This window comes from Falco punctatus (genome assembly GCF_963210335.1).
Source record: "Falco punctatus genome assembly, chromosome: 18".
Classification (NCBI taxonomy): Eukaryota; Metazoa; Chordata; class Aves; order Falconiformes; family Falconidae; genus Falco; species Falco punctatus.
In genome coordinates this window covers 5,143,163-5,163,508 of record NC_137598.1, presented here as the reverse complement: position 1 = coordinate 5,163,508, position 20,346 = coordinate 5,143,163, and the positions used below count along the sequence as shown (strand labels likewise).

The window sequence follows — 20,346 nt, the reverse complement described above, 5'->3', positions numbered from 1 at the left end:
TCCTCCAAGGTGGTCCCGACACTGTGGTGCCCACAGCTGGTGCTGTCATGGCTAAGACATTGCACAGCCCTAAGTGGTGCTGGAGCATGCTCTAAGGAATGGTGTGGAAAAGGGAGGGGTGATCATCACCCCTCCGAGCTAAATCAGAGCTAATGCCTCAGCATCCCTGATGCCGGAGCCAGCCCTGCAGCTTTCACTGTGTCTGGACTGGCCAGGGATCCATGGGCTGCTTTTAAGGCATCTCCAAAAGGCACCTGAGACCATGGGAAGAGTAAGATCCCAACCCCCTGTCAAGCTCTGCCTCTCCACAAAAGCAGAATATTTTTGATGACCTGTAAATTTAGAGCCAAAAACTCCTGGCGTGGTTTGACCTCTTGCTCAGGAGACCTTGAGTCACATCCCTGGTCAACCGCAGACTCGCTCTGCGATCCAGATGACTCATTTCATTTATCCCATGCTCTCTTCCCAGTTGTAAATGCTCGAGACATAAACGTACCGGTGACTGCGGAATGTCACAATGCTGCCAGCAAAGGCATGTAACTACTTGGATGGGGAGATGGTTTGGGCAACAGTTAAATATTCTAGTGAGTCGTAAAGGGACCTGAGATGGCGTTGAATGAAAAGACATCTACTTCCCTCAGAGTTACCCCGATTTAGCTGCCTCTGTGTAAACTTGCCTCCAGCAAATGACTCTTGCCATCAGGGCAGCGTGATGGAGAGACAAAAGGTTTCTAGATGTGTGCTAAGGCTGTTGTTAAAACAAACAGACACCAAAAAGCCCTCGCCTTTTGTCCCTAGGATTGCTGCAGCAAGGAGGGGAAAATTCTGCTGGGCTGGACCAAGACGTGACACAACTTCTGCCTCTTATTGGAGGAGTAAAAACATTTTGCATGGTCAGAAATAAGTTTGGTTTGATTTTGTCACGATTTCCCCCCATTTTCAAAGTGCACAGTGAAGACACTTAGATGTCAAGCATTTTATGGGAGGTGTGGGAATTAAATGCTTTGCTTTGCTTTCCCCCTCCCCAGAATTCTCCCTTTCTGGGGCTGAAGACTTTTCCTAAGGCCAGTGCATGTGGCTGACGGTGCTGCTGCTGAAATGAGCCAAGGCTTCTATTCCTACGTTCCTGCCTGTTTATTTTCATGGATTCCTTGGATTGTTTGGGTTGGAAGGGACTTTAAAGGTTGTTTTCCTTCACTAGGGCTCTGGGTATAACGATGTTGTTTGAGATCCCCGTGGTCTAAAGCTGCCTCTTGCGTTTGAACCGGCTGACGATGTTGATACCCAAATCCCAGTTCGATTTCCCAAACTTGGCTGGCGATGTGGCCGTGACTCAACGTTATCTAAACACGGGCGCCGGGGACTCGGAGCCTTGTGCTGACTTAACGCATCTCCTCCCAGCACGGCTGGGAATGGGAAAACGTTCCGATCATGTTGTCCCGCCCACAGAAAAATTAAAAAACACCCCTCCCCCCGCCCCCCCCCCCCCAAAAAAAATGTAACCGCATGTGTGGCAATGTGAAGGAAGGCATCGTTAGATGCGTGTGCATCTGTGTGATTGTATCTATAGCAGCCGTAAGCCCATGGCACGCTGCTGAACCTGGCGGCGTGGCAGGCAGCGGTGGGATGTGCTTGGCTGATGAACCAGGAGCAGAGCCTGTTCTCAGCCCGGTCCACGGAGGCAGCACTGCCAGGTCTTGCTGGCGCTTTGCCTCTCCTCGAGATGGACGGGGCTGCTGAGCGCCGGCTCTGCCTCGGCCCCAAGAGGGATCAGGGGTTTGTCAAGGCTGTTGGCTCACGGCTGCTGTGGTGTTTGAGGTTGCGCTGCAGAACCTCCCAAGCTGGACAGGTGTTTAGGAGACAAAGTCTGGCTGAAGACCAGCAAGCCATACAGGACCTCCTCGACCCGCGTATTTATTGTCTATTTATTTATTTGTCTTTAAACCGTGCTGCACAACCACCACAACCCCCGTCCTCCCCACCCCTTTGGTCTCAAAGTGACTTGTTTTTATTCTATACCTTTTTTAGCCCTATCTATCCCTTGATCCTCTGCCCCACATGCTCAGGAATCCAGGCGGGTGCTGGGAAGGGAGGTGGGATGAGCAGGCTGTGCCGGGACAGTCGTGTTTTTCAGTGGAAATGCCAGTTTGGCTGCATGTCGTGACCTGGTCCAGGTCCTTAGGGACTTTTTGGAAATAGGTGTCTGTGCGATATTTTTAGAGGTATTTAAACATCTAAAGACACCAAGAGTTGCTAGTGTGGATTTTCAAGAAGCACTTAATTGCCTGTGTCCTGTGAGAACTTCTGAGAACCTTGCTAGAAAGCCACCAGCACAGCTGGCTGCCTCAGTAGTCATAAAGATTTTAGAACTTCCAAATATCTCAGGTGGCTCAAAAAAGCTGAAAACCAATAAAAAAAAAGGACTTTCTAAAAAAAAAAAAAAAAGACTCAGTAATTGTTCTTTGATAAGCAGGCTTCTGCAAGACAAAAGGATGAATGTATGATGGGTCATAGTCTTATTATTGCAAGTCTCATGCATCAGCTAATCCCTTCGCAGCGTGGCATCAAACCGGAGTGTTCCCACCAGCTTCTGCCTTCCCAGAGCCTGGTGCCCACTTCCAAAGGAGCTTGGACAGGGATCCACCTGCCCTCCCGAAGGAGGGCTCAGCACCGCTCACAAGTGTCTGTGTCTGCCAAAAAACATATTTGCATATAAATAGTGAACTAAGGCAGGCAGCCGAAAAACATGCATTTCCTCAAGTGAAAGTTATTGTGCCCTCTGTTCTCCTCATTTCTATGTGTCTCTACAAACGAGCTGAGCTCTCCAGCATCCTCTGCCTGGCTAATTGCCTTTGAGTAGTTACAGGATTTATGATGTGGGCAGTGTGATTTTGCATGCCTCCTGCTCTCTGCCTGTTCTCAGAGCCCTCCGTCCGTCTGGCCACATTTCCCACCGGAGCAGCCGGGTTGCCGATGCCTTCTCTGGCTCTTCTCATGGTCCTGAAGCCGTCAGAACATCCTGAAGGGATTTCCCGTCTATGATATTTGTGGCATTTCTTCACCGGTGCTGAGACTATAGGCACGAAGAGCCCAGGAGTCACTTGCAGCGAGAGTTTGGTCCAACAATGAATGAATTTCCAGGGCCAACCATTGCTCTGGTGCCTCCTTTCTGGTAAGCTTTTATTTATCGAAAAGCCGGAGAGCCTCATCAAAATGCAATTTGCTGAGCACTGGCTCTGGATTGAGAAACTACTTCTCAAAGCCAAAGGCGATTTTCCATGTAAAAAGAAGACTAAGGGTGTAACATAGGTGTGTTTTGGGAATTGTGAAAGCCGTGCTACAATTTGGCATGAACGGCAGCGCTTGCCTGCCATGGGGCTTTGGAGTGAAAGATCAAAATAAAGATAAACATAAGCAGGGAAACAACCACAATGGATGAAAGGTGGAAAAAAAAAAAGACTATAGTGTGTCCTAGGGAGAGTGTTACTATACCACAACCGCCTAAGACTTCTTAGTCACCCAGTGCTACCATTTGGTGGACACAGTTGAATCTTTTTTAATTTTCTCCTGCATTCTAGGGTGTGTTTCTGGGTAGGGTCAATGTTTGGCAAATTGAAGATGAAAATCTGTAAACCACACCACGCTGATGAAGACAGTAACTGTCTCCTCCTTCACGCCCATGCAAACCCAGCCCACCTCCAGAAACAGATAAAAGAGAGTCTCTGCTGCCCTCCCGCCAGAGGGACCGACTTCCCTTCTCTTTACACGCACCTCCTTGCAGCACAACTCCACCAGCCTTTCTCATCTTCTCAATTTGTGACTCAGCTTGGAAGAATCAGCCATGTCTCGGCAGTCTGTCTGCAGGAGCTTTGGAGGCGGGAGTAGAAGGGGCTACAGCTCTTGCTCTGCCATCGGTGGTGGCTTCGGAGGTGGTGGCGGCAGGAGCAGGAGCAGCTACAGCTCGTTCTCTATGTCCAGGGGATTTGGAGGTGGTGGACGCTGTGGAGGGTTTAGCAGCAAGAGCCTCCATAGCATAGGTGGCAGTGGAAGGATTTCCATGGGTGGATGCTATGGTGGTGGATACGGAGGCAGGATGGGTGGCTTCGGTGGAGGCTACGGAGGAGGACTAGGAAGCTTTGGTGGAGGAATGGGTGGAGGAGGAATGGGTGGCTTTGGAGGAATGGGTGGTGGTGGAATGGGTGGCTTTGCTGGAGGAATGGGTGGTTATGGTGGAGGAATGGGTGGTGGAGGAATGGGTGGTGGAGGAATGGGTGGCTTTGGTGGCCCAGGCTTTGGCATGCCAGGCTTTGGTGGCCCCGGTAGAGGTGGCCCTGGAATCCAGCCAGTGCAGGTTGACTCAACCCTCCTACAGCCGGTCCATGTTGAGATTGATCCCCAGATCCAGCAAGTCAAAAACCAGGAGAAGGAACAGATCAAGACTCTTAACAATCAATTTGCCTCTTTCATTGATAAGGTGAGAGGGTGGGATTGTGTCTAATTAAGGGTCAAAACTGGGAAGAACTTTCAAGTTCTGCAGAAATGTCCTTTTTGAGCTGAATTCCAGCGGGCTGAGACGTTTCAGCCGAGTCTCTTTATTAAGAGCTGCTAGGGAAGAGATGAGAATCTCTTCCATACGAGATCAAAGCTGTGTCTTCAGGGCTTTAATCCAGCCAGTTGCACCAGGCTCAACTCATCGGTGATTCTCGCAAGGAGGCTCAGTGCCTCCAAACATCAGGAGGCAGGTTTCAGGCAGGTTTCAGGCACAAATTTCCCCTCCCGAACCATTCTCTTTCCAAATACCCTTCCATTTAAGAATTCAGTAATATAACCATTTCTTCTCCTTTTCAAATATCCGGGCTTTTACGTCTAGACTAGAGATCTAAGATTTCTACACTACTTGCGATGGGAATGTACTCGGAGCCGGTGCTACGCTGAAAAGCTCCTTTGACTTGAATATGGCTTAGAAATTTGCTTCTTTTCCCAATCTTGAGTTTCAGGCAACAACAGAAATTTAAAAAAATAAAAGTAAACTAGGTGTCTTGTGATTGTACAAAGGAGAATCTTTTTTACGTGATGAAAGAGCAGCTCTGGCTTCTGCTGCTGTTCCCGGTATGATGGTCAATACTCCATGTGTTGGCTTTCAGGTCCGCTTCCTGGAGCAGCAGAACAAGGTCCTCTCCACCAAGTGGGAGCTCCTCCAGCAGCAAGGGCCTTCGGGGCCAAGGAAGAACCTGGATGTCATCTTTGAAAACTACATCCAGAACTTAAGGAGGCAGCTGGACTCAATCTTGGCGCAGAGGGGCCAGCTGGAGTCAGAGCTGCAGAACATGCAGCAATACGTCGAGGATTACAAAAACAAGTAAGTGTGGTGACAGACTAAACCAGGAAGCCAGTCCAGCAGCTCGGTAGTCATTCTTCTTCACATGCATCCTCTTTATGGCAATTGTGGACATAGTTTTTTCAGTCTAAATATTTTGAGTTATTTTTTTTTCCTGTTTGTTTGTTTAGCGTGGCCTTAGGCAGGAAAATTCAGGAAGCTCAGCTTGTATTTTCACTCTCCATAGGTATGAGGAAGAGATCAACAGGCGCACAACTGCTGAGAACGAGTTTGTGGTGCTTAAGAAGGTGAGTCACAGGCACTATAAAGTGATCGCTTGAATATGGGGCTTTACCTGCTCTTGCAGGGGATCCCTCTTGGATGGGAAATCGTAGACGTTGTAGGATCTGTGGGCTGAAGTTTGAAGTCCCTTGTTTTTGATTTGAATAATTGAGTAACACCATCACAGCTGTTACCCTCAGCACCGATTCTAATTTCCATGATCCCGAAGGATTTACAAGAGGAAATGAAATGATTTTCTGTCCTCTTTCCTTTAGGATGTGGACTCTGCCTACATGACTAAAGTAGAGTTGGAAGCCAAGGTGGGAGCTCTGACCGATGAAATCAACTTCCTGAGGGCCATCTATGAGGAGGTACGAGCTCTCCCTTCCCCTGGAGCTGTATTGAGGCGTGTGTTGGCCAAAGACACTGAGGCTGGACTGGGTACCCCCATAGATCTGGGCTTGAGGGTCACTTGGGCTGCACTGTCTTGGTTGTAGGAACTCTCTCAGATGCAGACAATCAGCCGGGACCTGTCTGTGGTGGTGTCCATGGACAACAACCGTCACCTGGACCTGGACAGCATCATCGAAGAGGTCCGGCGTCAGTATGAGCAGATTGCTCAGAGCAGCAGAGCTGAAGCTGAGGCTTGGTACCAGAGCCAGGTGAGTTGGGAAGCCATCAAGGCACCCTGCGTGATGGCTAGTGTTCACCTATAATTTATGACAATGTGAGACATCTCTTCAAGCTAACGGTGCTGGAGCTTGTGCAAGGAAGTCCCCAGAGGAATTGCGTTGCTTTTGAGGGATCTGACTCACTGTTTTCAAGGCATCTAGAACATCACTTCAGTGCACAGTACAAGCTTCTCAATAAAGGTGGCCAAAAAGGGACCTTAGCCAGAGAACGCCTGCTCAAAGCAGCTTTTCAGAAGCCAGGGGTTGCTTTTTAGTCTCATTAAGACATATTTCAAAAATCAAAACCAATAATTGAGTCTCAAAACCATCTTTTACATTGAGCTGGGCATCCATGACCAACGTGCCAGCTCCTTGTAGCAGCACATAAGCTATGAAACTGTTGACAAATCTCATCTAGGCATCAGGAACGTTTCACTGAAGGTTTGCTTTGTTCTCGGTGCCATCAGTACGAACAGCTGCAGAGCACCGCTGGACGGCATGGGGACAGCCTACGGAACACCAAGATAGAGATCCAGGAGCTGACCAGGAACATCCAGAGGCTGCGGGCTGAGATTGAGAGCGTGAAGAAGCAGGTAGGGGTTGACAAGCATCTAGGGGGATGCTGGCATTGGGTTGAGTGACAGATGACCGTGTGTGGGGCAGGAATGGTTTCTTCAGCCACCCCCCCATTAGCTTCATGGAGATGTTTCCTCTTTTCCCCATGACTTCACTCCACTTGGGGTTTGAGGGCTGATCAAAGTGACAAAATGAGACCTGAGGAAGGAAGTGCCCTTTTTTCTTCCACAGAACCAGCAGCTGCAGGCAGCTATTGCTGAGGCAGAGGAGCGGGGTGAGATGGCCCTGAAGGATGCCAGGATAAAACTGGAGGAGCTGGAGAGTGCCCTGCAGAAAGACAAGGAGGAGCTGGCTCGCTTGCTGAAGGAGTACCAGGAACTGCTGAACATCAAGATTGCGCTGGACGTTGAGATTGCCATGTACAGGAAGCTGCTGGAGGGGGAGGAGAACAGGTAAACACTTGACTTTGGGTTTGAGAGGGATGTTATGATCAGTGCTGGATGCCTTCAGTTTTAATGATAGCAGTGTAATTGCAAACCGGCTCTTTTGGTTAAAATGGGTGGATATGGCAATTGGCACTCTGGGTGACATTGTGGATGGCCAGGACTGATAATTGGCATAACCTGTACACTACAGGTGGTGTAGCTGCCATTTAATTACTGCTAGGTGTGATTTTTTTAATGAACTCAAATATGGAAGAATGTTAATCTAAAGAGAAATTGCCAATGCCTTCCCTCCTTAAATATTTTAATGATAATTAAGTTGCTCATAAGGATGAAACAGGAAAAGAGTTTGATGATGAAAATACAGTTTGCAGTTTTTACAATGTCTCTTTTGCTGGGTGATTAAAATTTACCAATTTCCCTCCCAGGCTGTGCAACGATGGCATGTCCAACGTCAATGTCTGTAAGTATCGGCATTTCTCTCCTTGGGCAGAAACCGTGTGTTTCTGGAGATGCGGGATGCCGGTGCACTCCGTGTATGTAACCTGTGCTTCTCCTCCAGCTGTGGTAGGCAGGACCACCATCTCTGGTGGCAGAGGAGGCATGGGAGGAGGCTTCGGCGGCGGCAGCGGCATGGGAGGAGGCTTCGGCGGCGGCAGCGGCATGGGAGGAGGATTTGGCGGCGGCAGCGGCATGAGCGGAGGAATGGGAGGCAGCTTTGGAGGAGGAAGCATGGGTGGCAGCTGTGGCATGGGAGGAGGAATGTACAGCGGTGGCTTCTCTTCTGGGAGTGGAAGGATGTGCGGCTCCGGAGGTGGCAACTTCAGCTCCGGTGGGGGATCGTCCTCCATACGGAGATGTGTCACGACCACCTCCGTCAAATCATCAGGCGTGAGGTTCTGAGCCCCAAAGCCACCTCGCAAAAGGAAAGAAGCATCTCCTACCTTCTCCCGGCAGCAGCCCAGCCTCCGTAAATCCAGCTCCGGTGTCCTGCAATGAAATGAACTGTCTCCCTCATGGCCCACCACGCACCAGCTCGGTCCCATCCTGGGAGTCGCGTGGCGATGCCATGCCTCGTCAGCAGCCCTGGCGCGCTGCTCGTTAGCCCCCAGCCCAGTGATGAAATAACCATCTTCGCAGCAAAGGAAAGCCTTGCCTGCGGGCACCCAGCACGGAGCGCTGAGTTACGGGAGGGGAACGCTCTGCTTTTCTGGCTGTGTTGTACATTTCTGGCCGCCTCGTGGCAATTGTGTATAAAACTCCTCTTTCTTCCACTGTCCTCACGTTCCTTCCTCGATGGCCATGACCCTGGGGTGCTTCTGCATGCGGTACATCCTGCTGCTTCCATTCACCAGCCTTTGGGGCCCGGGTAGGTGCGGAGCAAGCGGGACCGGTGCCCTGGCACAGCTTGTCCTTGCTCTCCATGACACCTGACGAGACCTCAGGCACACGTGGACTTTTTCTAAGGAGAACAAAGCTTGCTCTTCAGTGCCAGGCCCCTGTGACATGGAACAAGATGTACCGTCCCCACCGCCCTTCCTCTTCTGTTTGTGGTATGCCCTACTTCCTTGGGATGTTGCCATTCTCAATAAATTGCAGAGAACATTCATGATGTCTTGGTGTCATTGCTTTGGACGGCTCTTCCAGGCAAGGTGGGATGTGCCGTTGGGGAAGCAGCCTGGTGGGAAGGGGTGGGTTGTTCTCCGGTTCAAGGTGCGTGACAGTGCTTTGAGGCAACCGAGTGGGTGTGTGAGTGGAGCCAGGCAAGTACCCAAGCACGGGTGATGCCTCTCGACTCTCATCAGTCATTGTAGTGCCTGAAGACACAAGCCCGTACCAGGAATGGTGACGTTCTGGATGATCAGTTCGCACCATGTGCAGTAAATTAGCTGGGGCGGGAGCACTGCCCTGGAATTCATGCCTCAGCATTATACCAACCGACACAGTTGAGTCCCCTCACACAACATTGACTTCTGATCAAGTCATCGTGGAATAGACTTTGATCCATGTTGGGGGAAGTAGATGGCAGTGGTGTTGTGGGCAGTGGTGGGAAGGCAGACACACAGCTGCCTGCTAGCATGGGTATGGATGTTGGCCAAGCACCTACCCTCTGATGCACGAGCTGGCTGCGGCCAGGCAGCCTGCACAGCTCAGCACCCTGCAGGCACCAGCCGTGCTTGAGAACCTCTAACTCATCGTCCCCTTCCCTGACCAGCAGCAGGAACACAAGGGCTGGGAAGGCGTGATTGCTCCCAAACCGTGGCCTCAGGCACCCACCAGCTCCCTGGAAGGTGGGTTAATCCCCCCAGTGGGCTGTCTTGACATGGAGAGCAAGCGGGAGAGCTTTGCTCTGGCTGGAGGAGGGGGGACTGGGAGCGCAACGCTGCTGTGTTTGATCTGTGCTGTGGTTCAGCTCCTCCGCCACAAGAAGAGATCAAAGAGGCTGAAACCGCTTTCAGTAGTGGTTCAGGAGTCCCACAAGAACCTGTTGTGAGCTACCAGGTCCCTGAGGCAGGAGAGCCCCAGCCAAGGTGGTGGGGAATGGTTAGGGGGCACAGGGAGCGGGGCTTGTGCTCCCTGTGCAGCCGCGCAGAGGTGTGCTGGAGCTGGGGAGCGTGACTGGGTTTGGCCTGGCAGGAGGCGATGGGAAGGCAATGCCTCTGAGAAGCTGGGGCTGGGCCAAGAGCACTCTGGGGTTTGGCTTGGGGCAAGAGTCCCTTGTTTTGGTTCTTGATCTTGGGACTATGTTTCTTCTCAGCTTTAAAAACCAAAACAACGTTGTAGGTACTGGTGTGAGGAGTCACTGCAACATGCTCCTCCGTGCTCCCTCTTGCATTTTGTGCCAGAATCTCTTTGTTGTGTGAACGCTGATGTTGCAGCCCGGCTTGGTCTCCATCTACATTTTCTGCAGAGTTTACGTCTTGCGTGTTGTTGATGATTTTACTATGTACAACTCCTTGTGTAAGAGATCTGAAGGAACGGTTGGAGCCTATGCTTGGTGTTGAGTTCTACCTGGAGGAGGCTGCAGTGACTCCAGGTTGGGTATAATCTTCACATCTTGTCTAAGGATGTCAGAGTGAGTCAATCTGGGCGTCTTATCTGAATGTGGTCAGCATCCAGGCATTTGGCTGACATGACAGATCTTCTCCCTCGTCTTGGAGCCGCCATGTGGGATGTTACAACCAAGTTACGCTGCCTACCGAGAAGGGCAGTGACCGTGTCTGGCAATCTGGCATGAGGCCATGAGCAGAGATGACCTGTTTTCTGCAACCAAAACCTGAGCTACCCTACACCTCCCTGGGACTGCTCGCCTTGAGCGAGTGCGCTGCGCTGCAGAGGGATCGGGGGAACGTAACTCTCCGTCTTGGAGATAACAGCTGAGGAAACAAGACCCTCTTCATTCAAGCTGCTTTTGAAAGGGAAGGTGTCCCCTCCCTGCTGCAGGGATGGCTGACCATTGTCCAGCTGCAGCCTGTCACAGAGGGCAGGCCACACACATCTGGATAACCCTTGGTCAACTGGGACTTGTGTCCCTCAAGGGTAAGGTAGACCTTGGCCAACTGTGGCTTGTGTTCCTCAGGAGTAGGGTAGACCCTGGACAACTGTGGCTTGTGTTCCTCAGGAGTAGGGTAGACCCTGGACAACTGTGGCTTGTGTTCCTCAGGAGTAGGGTAGACCCTGGACAACTGTGGCTTGTGTTCCTCAGGAGTAGGGTAGACCCTGGACAACTGTGGCTTGAGTCCCCCTCAAGGGCCATGTTCTCCTCTGCCCTGCGCCCCGTTCTGTGAAGAGCCTGTGGTGTCCAGCAGCCTCCGCCTCTGCGGCCATCAATGGCATTTATGTTTGTGATTCCTCTGGTGGCTTTTGAAAGTGATTCTCTGGGCTGGTGTTTCCAAAGGGTCTGAAGTGTCTGTGGCTGCAGGCTGACACTGAGGGATACTCTCAAACAACACCGAGTTGCACAAGTCTTACGGGAAATCCTGAAAACTCGTTATGAATGTATATGTTCATAGTTTGGTCTTTTGAGTAACTTTAAATTCATGTTCATTATTGTTTTAAATCTTTTAAGGGGCCTTTATGTATATTTTCATTGTCACTTTTTGATTACTTGTGCTGGTTAATATCTAGAGAAGATGTGAAAAGTGATTATGTATTTCAATCATTAAATGAAACACATATTTGATTGATAATTTCCAGACAGGTAATACCTTCAGAATGGCTTTTAAATAGTATTTACAGACCTCAGGTTCTGTTTAACCAGCAGCTGTAAGCCAGGTTCTTCAGAACACTGCATATCAGTTTTCTATTGTAACCTGGAACCTTATGAGTAATTATTTAATATTTCATTTACAAGCAATCAAAAAATGGCTTTCAGACACACCCTACAGAAAACATCTCCAACATACATCCCTTTCCCAACAGGATATTTGAAATTGAGAGGATATACGATGCTTCACAAGTTATAATAGCCCCTGTTCTTAATGTTTCTCACTTTGGTTGTCTCATCTTTGGAAACAGCCGTTGCGTCAGTGACATCCATCTGAGCAGTAGGAACCTCTCACCATCTCGAGCTGCTCCTCTGCCATCGGGCTCAGTAGTGCTTGATGTCTGTCCCCAGTCACCACCGAAGTGGCTGCCCCATGTGTCCCTTCGCTCTTCCACAGTTTGCCGTTCCCTGTTGCCCTCAGAAGAGCACAGAGAAGGAGCGTGATGATTCAAGTTGTCTTGTTCACTCCGCTCCATCATCATCCAAGGTCCCAGTTAGCTGTCACAGACTGGGGGAGATACAATTGGAGGGCATTTGATGCACGGGTAGAGGACACTCCCATTTGAAGTGACACCACATGCACTCCAAGGAGATGTTTTTCCTTTTGAGCTCGAGAATATGCTGAGTCTCTTCAAACTTCAGTGTCATGAGTTCCCGTTGAAGATTGGGAAACTTCTTCTATAATGCCAAAGGCAATTTGACATATAAAAAGGGGATTTAGGGTGTGTTTAAGGAATTGTGAAAGCTACATTATAGCTGGGATTTCATAAAAATTTCTCCTTTCACTGCAGCTTTGACTGGAAAGATCACTATCTGGAATTATTGGGAATCGTTCATGAAAGTTGGAAACCCAACACGGGGCTGCAGAAAAATGCAATATTGAAAGAGCTGAATTCCGAGATGTCATAAAGATATGAGAGCCCACTTAGTCACTGGGACCTGTTTCAATGTCCTTGTTCTTTTATTCACCTCTATATTGCAGGGTGTGTTTCTAGGCAGGACCAAATATGGGAAAGCTCAACGGGGAATCTGTCAACAGCACCATGCTGATGAAAATAATAAATTGCTTTCCACCTGCACACCCATGCTGTCCCAGCCCACCTCCATAGGCGGATAAAAGGGAGCGCCTGAAGCTGTGGAGCCAGAGAAGACTGTGCACACTTCTCTCCGCACTTGTCCCTTGCAGCACAGCTCCGTTGGTCTTTCTGCTCTTCTTTATTTTGACTTAGCTTGGAAGAATCAGCCATGTCTCGGCAGTCCGTCTGCAGGAGCTTTGGAGGCGGGAGTAGAAGGGGCTACAGCTCTTGCTCTGCCATTGGTGGTGGCTTTGGAGGCGGTGGTGGCAGGAGCAGGATCAGTTACAGTTCATACTCCTCATCCAGGGGAGGTGGTGGAGGTGGACATTGCGGAGGTTTTGGCAGCAGGAGCCTCCATAACATGGGTGGCAGCAGAAGAATTACTATGGGTGGATGCTATGGCGGTGGAGGATACGGCGGCAGAATGGGTGGCTTTGGTGGAGGCTATGGAGGAGGAATGGGTGGCTTTGGTGGAGGAATGGGTGGCTTTGGTGGAGGAATGGGTGGCGGTGGCATGGGTGGTGGTGGCATGGGTGGTGGAGGAATGGGTGGCTTTGGTGGTGGAATGGGTGGTGGTGGAATGGGTGGTGGAGGAATGGGTGGCTTTGGTGGCCCTGGCTTCCCTGGAGGCATCCAACCAGTGCAAGTTGACCCAAGTCTCCTGCGACCTGTCCATGTTGAGATTGATCCCCAAATCCAGCAAGTGAAAAACCAGGAGAAGGAACAGATCAAGACCCTTAACAACCAGTTTGCCTCCTTCATTGATAAGGTGAGAGTGTTGGATGGTGCTAGTTTGGAGATGGGAATTCTAAACAACTTTCCTGTGGTGCAGAAAGGGAATATTTTTTCTTACCAACAACTACTTGTTAATGTTTGCAAGACCGCTGCCTTAGTAGAAGTTATTATAAAGGTCTTATTAAATAATACCAAACAATAGACAAGGTTTTCGTGCTAATGGAAGATTAAAGAGAACATTTGCACAACATTAAATTCTCTTGCCTTGTCATCTCACAGCCTAATTCCTAATGATTCAGGGCAAAGTCACCATTGCCTATTTAGTTGTCCTAAGAGTTCTCATGACTGTGCTTTTCTTTTTGATGAAACTTTCTTTTCAAGGAACTGATTCTACAAACTAGTGATGAAGACTTTTCCAACACTCTGGGATTATTTTGAATTCAAAACACCCAAAGGAAATACAGAATCCCTTGTAAGATAATGTTCTTGACTTCACTACTGGGAAGAGGATAGCAATGTCCAAAACTGATGCTATGGAAAAATAGGGATGCTATTTTCTACTGGCAACGTCTTTTTCTCCCAAAATGAGAGTTCCAGAATGACTCAAAATTTCATAATGCTTGCCAGGCAATTTAGGAGATGAATGTTTGTATGAGACATAGTTGGGGATGTGGAAAATGATTCCCGTGGCCTCCCACATAAGCAGGAGGTTTGAGTGGTGCGATGCCTCTCTGGGTGGGCACCTCACACACCCCTTTGTGGGCTTTCAGGTCCGCTTCCTGGAGCAGCAGAACAAGGTCCTCTCCACCAAGTGGGAGCTCCTCCAGCAGCAAGGGCCTTCGGGGCCAAGGAAGAACCTGGATGTCATCTTTGAAAACTACATCCAGAACCTGAGGAGGAGGCTGGAGTCTCTCCTGGGACAGAGGGGCCAGCTGGAGTCAGAGCTGCAGAACATGCGGCAATACGTTGAGGAGTACAAGACCAAGTAAGTGCAGTGACAGGCTGAGGAAGAAGTGGGCACCAAGACAGGAGGGTGAAGCCAGCTTGGACATTTCCATAGTGTCTTCCCTTTGCTGTGGAGCTCTGCAGAGACGGGACCGAGGTTGCCATGGAGGGAAGGGGGGTTCCACTGGTTGACTGATGAGCAGTCAAGAGACTCAACTTGTCTTGTGCCCTTCAACAGGTATGAAGAAGAAATCAACCGGCGCACTGCTGCTGAGAATGAGTTTGTGGTGCTCAAGAAGGTAAGTCAGAGAGGCACTGGGAGAAAGGGAGTGTGGGGGGACAGGCTGCACAGACATTGGAAGGAGGCAGCACCAGGATGGGCATCTTCCAACAGGAGGCATTGGCTGCCAAGAGCTCTTCTGGGGTGGGAGGCAGCTGTTGCCATCTGTGTGATATTTCTTTTAGGATGTGGACAATGCCTACATGACTAAAGTAGAGTTGGAAGCCAAAGTGGGAGCTCTGACCGATGAAATCAACTTCCTGAGATACATCTATGACGAGGTAAGAGCTCTCCCTTTTCCTGGACTGGTTGGAGATGTACCGAGGCATGTGTAGGCTGGACTGAGTGCCCCCATAGATCTGGGCTTGAGGGTCACTTGGGCTGCACTGTCTTGGTTGTAGGAACTCTCTCAGATGCAGACAATCAGCCGGGACCTGTCTGTGGTGGTGTCCATGGACAACAACCGCCATCTGGACCTGGAGAGCATCATCGAAGAGGTCCGGCGTCAGTACGAGCAGATTGCTCAGAACAGCCGGGCTGAAGCTGAGGCTTGGTACCAGAGCCGGGTGAGTTGGGAAGCCATCAAGGCACCTGGGACGGTCTCTGCTGGCTCATGCCTCCCTTGCCACCCACCAAGGGGACCACCTGCATTCTGGAGAAATTGAGTCCCTGACAGTTGCTTTGTCTCTATGCCATCAGTATGAAGAGCTGCAGAACACCGCTGGACGGCATGGGGACAGCCTCCGCAACACCAAGATAGAGATCCAGGAGCTGACCAGGAACATCCAGAGGCTGCGGGCTGAGATTGAGAACGTGAAGAAGCAGGTAGGGGTTGGCAAGCATCTTGTTGGGTGATGGCATCAGGCTGGGTCATGACTGAGCTGTGTGGTGTGTCAAGGACAGTGTGAGGGGAACATCAGTCATTGAGCTTCAGGTCCTTTGGAGGAGATGGATGGTCCCTGCCCATTTTCCATTCAGTTTGTGTCCTGAGGGCTGCTCTGGTGGAGGGTGTGCAGAAGGGAACTGAGAAACTGCTTTTCTTTTTTCTTCCACAGAACCAGCAGCTGCAGGCAGCTATTGCTGAGGCAGAGGAGCGGGGTGAGATGGCCCTGAAGGATGCCAGGATAAAACTGGAGGAGCTGGAGAGTGCCCTGCAGAAAGACAAGGAGGAGCTGGCTCGCTTGCTGAAGGAGTACCAGGAGCTGCTGAATGTCAAGATTGCGCTGGATGTTGAGATTGCCATGTACAGGAAGCTGCTGGAGGGGGAGGAGAACAGGTGCCTATCTTCTTTTGTGTCTATTTGACTGAAGTCCTGACAGATTATATTAAGAGTAGGTAAAATCTTTGCAATGACTCTAAAGATGAATTCCATATCTCCTGTGCTCTCTTACCCTTAAGTATGTTCTCCATATTTCTTATAAGAATGTTAAGTTCAAGGTTGCTCATTTCTTTTAAAGAAAAATTGGGAAATTCAGCAATGTAGTGAATATAAACCTTGTAATAAAAGGGTGGAAACGTGCACTACAGAGTTAGTCCCAGAGGATTAACTGGTCTGTTTTCCCTCCCAGGCTGTGCAACGATGGCATGTCCAACGTCAATGTCTGTAAGTATCGGCATTTCTCTCCTTGGGCAGAAACCGTGTGTTTCTGGAGATGCGGGATGCTGGTGCACTCCAGGTATGTAACCTGTGCTTCTCCTCCAGCTGTGGTAGGCAGGACCACCATCTCTGGTGGCAGAGGAGGCATGGGAGGAGACTTCGGCGGCGGCAGCGGCATGGGAGGAGGCTTTGGCGGCGGCAGCGGCATGGGAGGAGGATTTGGCGGCGGCAGCGGCATGGGAGGAGGATTTGGCGGCGGCAGCGGCATGAGCGGAGGAATGGGAGGCAGCATTGGAGGAGGAAGCATGGGCGGCAGCTGTGGCATGGGAGGAGGAATGCACAGCGGTGGCTTCTCTTCTGGGAGTGGAAGGATGTGCGGCTCCGGAGGTGGCAACTTCAGCTCCGGTGGGGGATCATCCTCCATACGGAGATGTGTCACGACCACCTCCGTCAAATCATCAGGCGTGAGGTTCTGAGCCCCAAAGCCACCTCGCAAAAGGAAAGAAGCATCTCCTACCTTCTCCCGGCAGCAGCCCAGCCTCCGTAAATCCAGCTCCGGTGTCCTGCAATGAAATGAACTGTCTCCCTCATGGCCCACCACGCACCAGCTCGGTCCCATCCTGGGAGTCGCGTGGCGATGCCATGCCTCGTCAGCAGCCCTGGCGCGCTGCTCGTTAGCCCCCAGCCCAGTGATGAAATAACCATCTTCGCAGCAAAGGAAAGCCTCGCCTGTGGGCACCCAGCACGGAGCGCTGAGTTACGGGAGGGGAACGCTCTGCTTTTCTGGCTGTGTTGTACATTTCTGGCCGCCTCGTGGCAATTGTGTATAAAACTCCTCTTTCTTCCACTGTCCTCACGTTCCTTCCTCGATGGCCATGGCCCTGGGGTGCTTCTGCATGCGGTACATCCTGCTGCTTCCATTCACCAGCCTTTGGGGCCCGGGTAGGTGCGGAGCAAGCGGGACCGGTGCCCTGGCACAGCTTGTCCTTGCTCTCCATGACACCTGACGAGACCTCAGGCACACGTGGACTTTTTCTAAGGAGAACAAAGCTTGCTCTTCAGTGCCAGGCCCCTGTGACATGGAACAAGATGTACCGTCCCCACCGCCCTTCCTCTTCTGTTTGTGGTATGCCCTACTTCCTTGGGATGTTGCCATTCTCAATAAATTGCAGAGAACATTCATGATGTCTTGGTGTCATTGCTTTGGACGGCTCTTCCAGGCAAGGTGGGATGTGCCGTTGGGGAAGCAGCCTGGTGGGAAGGGGTGGGTTGTTCTCCGGTTCAAGGTGCGTGACAGTGCTTTGAGGCAACCGAGTGGGTGTGTGAGTGGAGCCAGGCAAGTACCCAAGCACGGGTGATGCCTCTCGACTCTCATCAGTCATTGTAGTGCCTGAAGACACAAGCCTGTACCAGGAATGGTGACGTTCTGGATGATCAGTTCACACCATGTGCAGTAAATTTGAGCAGGCAGGAACACTGCGGAGCCCAAACTGGAGGAATTCAGGAGGCTGCTAAATATTTGAGCAAGTCCTGATATAGCCTCAACCTTGTAATCATATGTAGTCATTTCCCCAGGAGATGTCTTCATGTGTTGTTCTGGAAACCTCCAGCACAGAGGGGTCCAGCACCTTCTGAGTCAATGAGGAGGAGGTTACAGGCTGCCCCGTGCTGATATTTAGGGCTTGGCCTCTACACAGACTAAGGCACTCAATACCCTGCTGCCTATGCCACCCACATCACATCTTAGCAGAATGGTCAAATTGCTCCTGCTCTAGGAAAGGGGGTTTATCCATCTCCCGCTGGGATTTCAGATTTTTAGGGCAGGAAGAAGCTGTGCACAGGGTATGCTGAAAGCACAAGCGGAAAGTTACGGGATTTGTGCAGGGATCCTGCCAGCACATAGTAGCAAAACCACTGGAGATCAAAACACATGGATGGATGATGAAAACTGGCAGCAGAAGGGTGAGAGCAGGCAACAGACCTATCTGCTGTTGTCAGATCATCTGAGTTTCCTGCCTTGGCATGGACTTTGCTCTGTGGTACAGGAAGGTGGCAATGGCAGTAGTCCTGTGGGCAGTGGTGGGAGGGCAGGTGTACAGCTGCCTGCTAGTGGGGATATAGACACTGGCCAAGCACCCACTCTCTGATGCACAAGTAGGCTGTGGCCAGGCAGCCTGCACAGCTCAACACCAGCAGTGCTTGAGAACCTCTTGTAGGGGAATGAAGGCAGGGGGTTGATTGACATGGGCGATGTGCAGCTGTAGCTCATCCCCGCAAAGTGGTTAAATAGCCCTGAGGCCGGTAGGAGGGAAGACTCAGATGTAGGAGGTCCTGGATGAAGGAGGTGCCTGGAGAAGGAAACCAAACCCGATGCGAAACAGAGACAAGGAGGAGTATGCTATGGGCTCTGGAGGATGGAGAAACAGCATGGATAGTAGAGTTTAGCTGACGATGAAGCCTTTTTGCTGCTCACTAGTTTATTTGTGCTGTGACAATTGGTGTCTGTGTGAGGAACACTGATATGGACTTAAACTGCAACATCTCTAACTCATCGTCCCCTTCCCTGACCAGCAGCAGGAACACAAGGGCTGGGAAGGCGTGATTGCTCCCAAACCGTGGCCTCAGGCACCCACCAGCTCCCTGGAAAGTGGGTTAATCCCCCCAGTGGGCTGTCTTGACATGGAGAGCAAGCGGGAGAGCTTTGCTCTGGCTGGAGGAGGGGGGACTGGGAGCGCAACGCTGCTGTGTTTGATCTGTGCTGTGGTTCAGCTCCTCCGCCACAAGAAGAGATCAAAGAGGCTGAAACCGCTTTCAGTAGTGGTTCAGGAGTCCCACAAGAACCTGTTGTGAGCTACCAGGTCCCTGAGGCAGGAGAGCCCCAGCCAAGGCGGTGGGGAATGGTTAGGGGGCTCTTGGGAGTGGGGCTTGTGCTCCCTGTGCAGCCGCGCAGAGGTGTGCTGGAGCTGGGGAGCGTGACTGGGTTTGGCCTGGCAGGAGGCGATGGGAAGGCAATGCCTCTGAGAAGCTGGGGCTGGGCCAAGAGCACTCTGGGGTTTGGCTTGGGGCAAGAGTCACCTATTTTTGTTCTTAATTTTAAGACTATGTTTCTTCTCAGCTTTAAAATCCCCAGCACGGCGTTGTAGGCACTGTAACGAGCCATTGCGACATCCTCCTCTGTGATGCCAGAATGTCTTTGCTGTGTGAGATCTGAAGCTGCAGCCTGGCTTGGTCTCCATCGACGTTTTCTGCAGAGTTTACATTTTGCGCGGTGTGGATGATTCTGCTGTGCACAGCTCCTTGCGTAAGAGATCTGAAGGAACGGCTGCAGCCGAGGCTGTCTATCGAGTTCTACCTGGAGGAGGCTGCAGTGACTCCAGGTTGGGTATAATCTTCACATCTTGTCTGAAGACGTCAGAGTGAGTCAATCTGGGTGTCTTATCTGCATGCGCTGAATGTGGTCAGCATCCCGGCATTTGGCTGACATGACAGATCTTCTCCCTCGTCTTGGAGCCGCCATGTGGGATGTTACAACCAAGTTACGCTGCCTACCGAGAAGGGCAGTGACCGTGTCTTTGGCAATCTGGCATGAGGCCATGAGCAGAGATGACCTGTTTTCTCCAACCAAAACCTGAGCTACCCTACACCTCCCTGGGACTGGGAGCCTTGAGCGAGTGTGCTGCGCTGCAGAGGGATCGGGGGAACGTAACTCTCCGTCTTGGAGATAACAGCTGAAGAAACAAGACCCTCTTCATTCAAGCTGCTTTTGAAAGGGAAGGTGTCCCCTCCCTGCTGCAGGGATGGCTGACCATTGTCCAGCTGCAGCCTGTCACAGAGGGCAGGCCACACACATCTGGATAACCCTTGGTCAACTGGGACTTGTGTCCCTCAAGGGTAAGGTAGACCTTGGCCAACTGTGGCTTGTGTCCCTCAAGGGTAAGGTAGACCTTGGCCAACTGTGGCTTGTGTTCCTCAGGAGTAGGGTAGACCCTGGACAACTGTGGCTTGTGCCCCTCAAGGGTAGGACAGCCCTTGGCCAACAGTGACTTGAGTGCCCCTCAAGGGTAGGACAGCCCTTGGCCAACAGTGACTTGAGTGCCCCTCAAGGGTAGGACAGCCCTTGGCCAACAGTGACTTGAGTGCCCCTCAAGGGTAGGACA

General features: G+C 51.0%; 3 protein-coding genes across 3 annotated transcripts in view; 2 read left to right on the top strand and 1 right to left on the bottom strand.

Moving 5' to 3' along the window:
- Window positions 1-20,346, bottom strand: part of TNS2 (tensin 2) — a gene marked incomplete at its 5' end in the record, with an annotated part of 139,215 nt that overhangs the window by 54,478 nt on the left and 64,391 nt on the right. The window lies entirely within an intron of this gene.
- LOC308054748 (keratin, type II cytoskeletal cochleal-like) lies at window positions 12-10,862 on the top strand. Its single transcript, XM_080368021.1, has 9 exons — window positions 12-4,474; window positions 5,145-5,359; window positions 5,565-5,625; window positions 5,875-5,970; window positions 6,097-6,261; window positions 6,738-6,863; window positions 7,078-7,298; window positions 7,718-7,752; window positions 7,852-10,862. Exons 1-9 carry the CDS (start codon window positions 3,842-3,844, stop codon window positions 8,190-8,192), a joined length of 1,893 nt encoding a protein of 630 aa, XP_080224147.1. The 5' UTR covers window positions 12-3,841; the 3' UTR covers window positions 8,193-10,862.
- LOC308054751 (keratin, type II cytoskeletal 6B-like) lies at window positions 11,050-20,245 on the top strand. Its single transcript, XM_080368024.1, has 9 exons — window positions 11,050-13,401; window positions 14,138-14,352; window positions 14,551-14,611; window positions 14,778-14,873; window positions 14,994-15,158; window positions 15,292-15,417; window positions 15,648-15,868; window positions 16,161-16,195; window positions 16,295-20,245. Exons 1-9 carry the CDS (start codon window positions 12,802-12,804, stop codon window positions 16,663-16,665), a joined length of 1,890 nt encoding a protein of 629 aa, XP_080224150.1. The 5' UTR covers window positions 11,050-12,801; the 3' UTR covers window positions 16,666-20,245.

Coding starts and splice junctions, on each gene's coding strand:
- LOC308054748 (XM_080368021.1), top strand. CDS start 3,842: ATGTCTCGGCAGTCTGTCTGCAGGAGCTTTGGAGGCGGGAGTAGAAGG. Junction 5,626..5,874: donor AGTTTGTGGTGCTTAAGAAG/GTGAGTCACAGG, acceptor TCTTTCCTTTAG/GATGTGGACTCTGCCTACAT. Junction 7,299..7,717: donor CTGGAGGGGGAGGAGAACAG/GTAAACACTTGA, acceptor TTTCCCTCCCAG/GCTGTGCAACGATGGCATGT.
- LOC308054751 (XM_080368024.1), top strand. CDS start 12,802: ATGTCTCGGCAGTCCGTCTGCAGGAGCTTTGGAGGCGGGAGTAGAAGG. Junction 13,402..14,137: donor TTGCCTCCTTCATTGATAAG/GTGAGAGTGTTG, acceptor GTGGGCTTTCAG/GTCCGCTTCCTGGAGCAGCA. Junction 14,874..14,993: donor TGAGATACATCTATGACGAG/GTAAGAGCTCTC, acceptor TCTTGGTTGTAG/GAACTCTCTCAGATGCAGAC.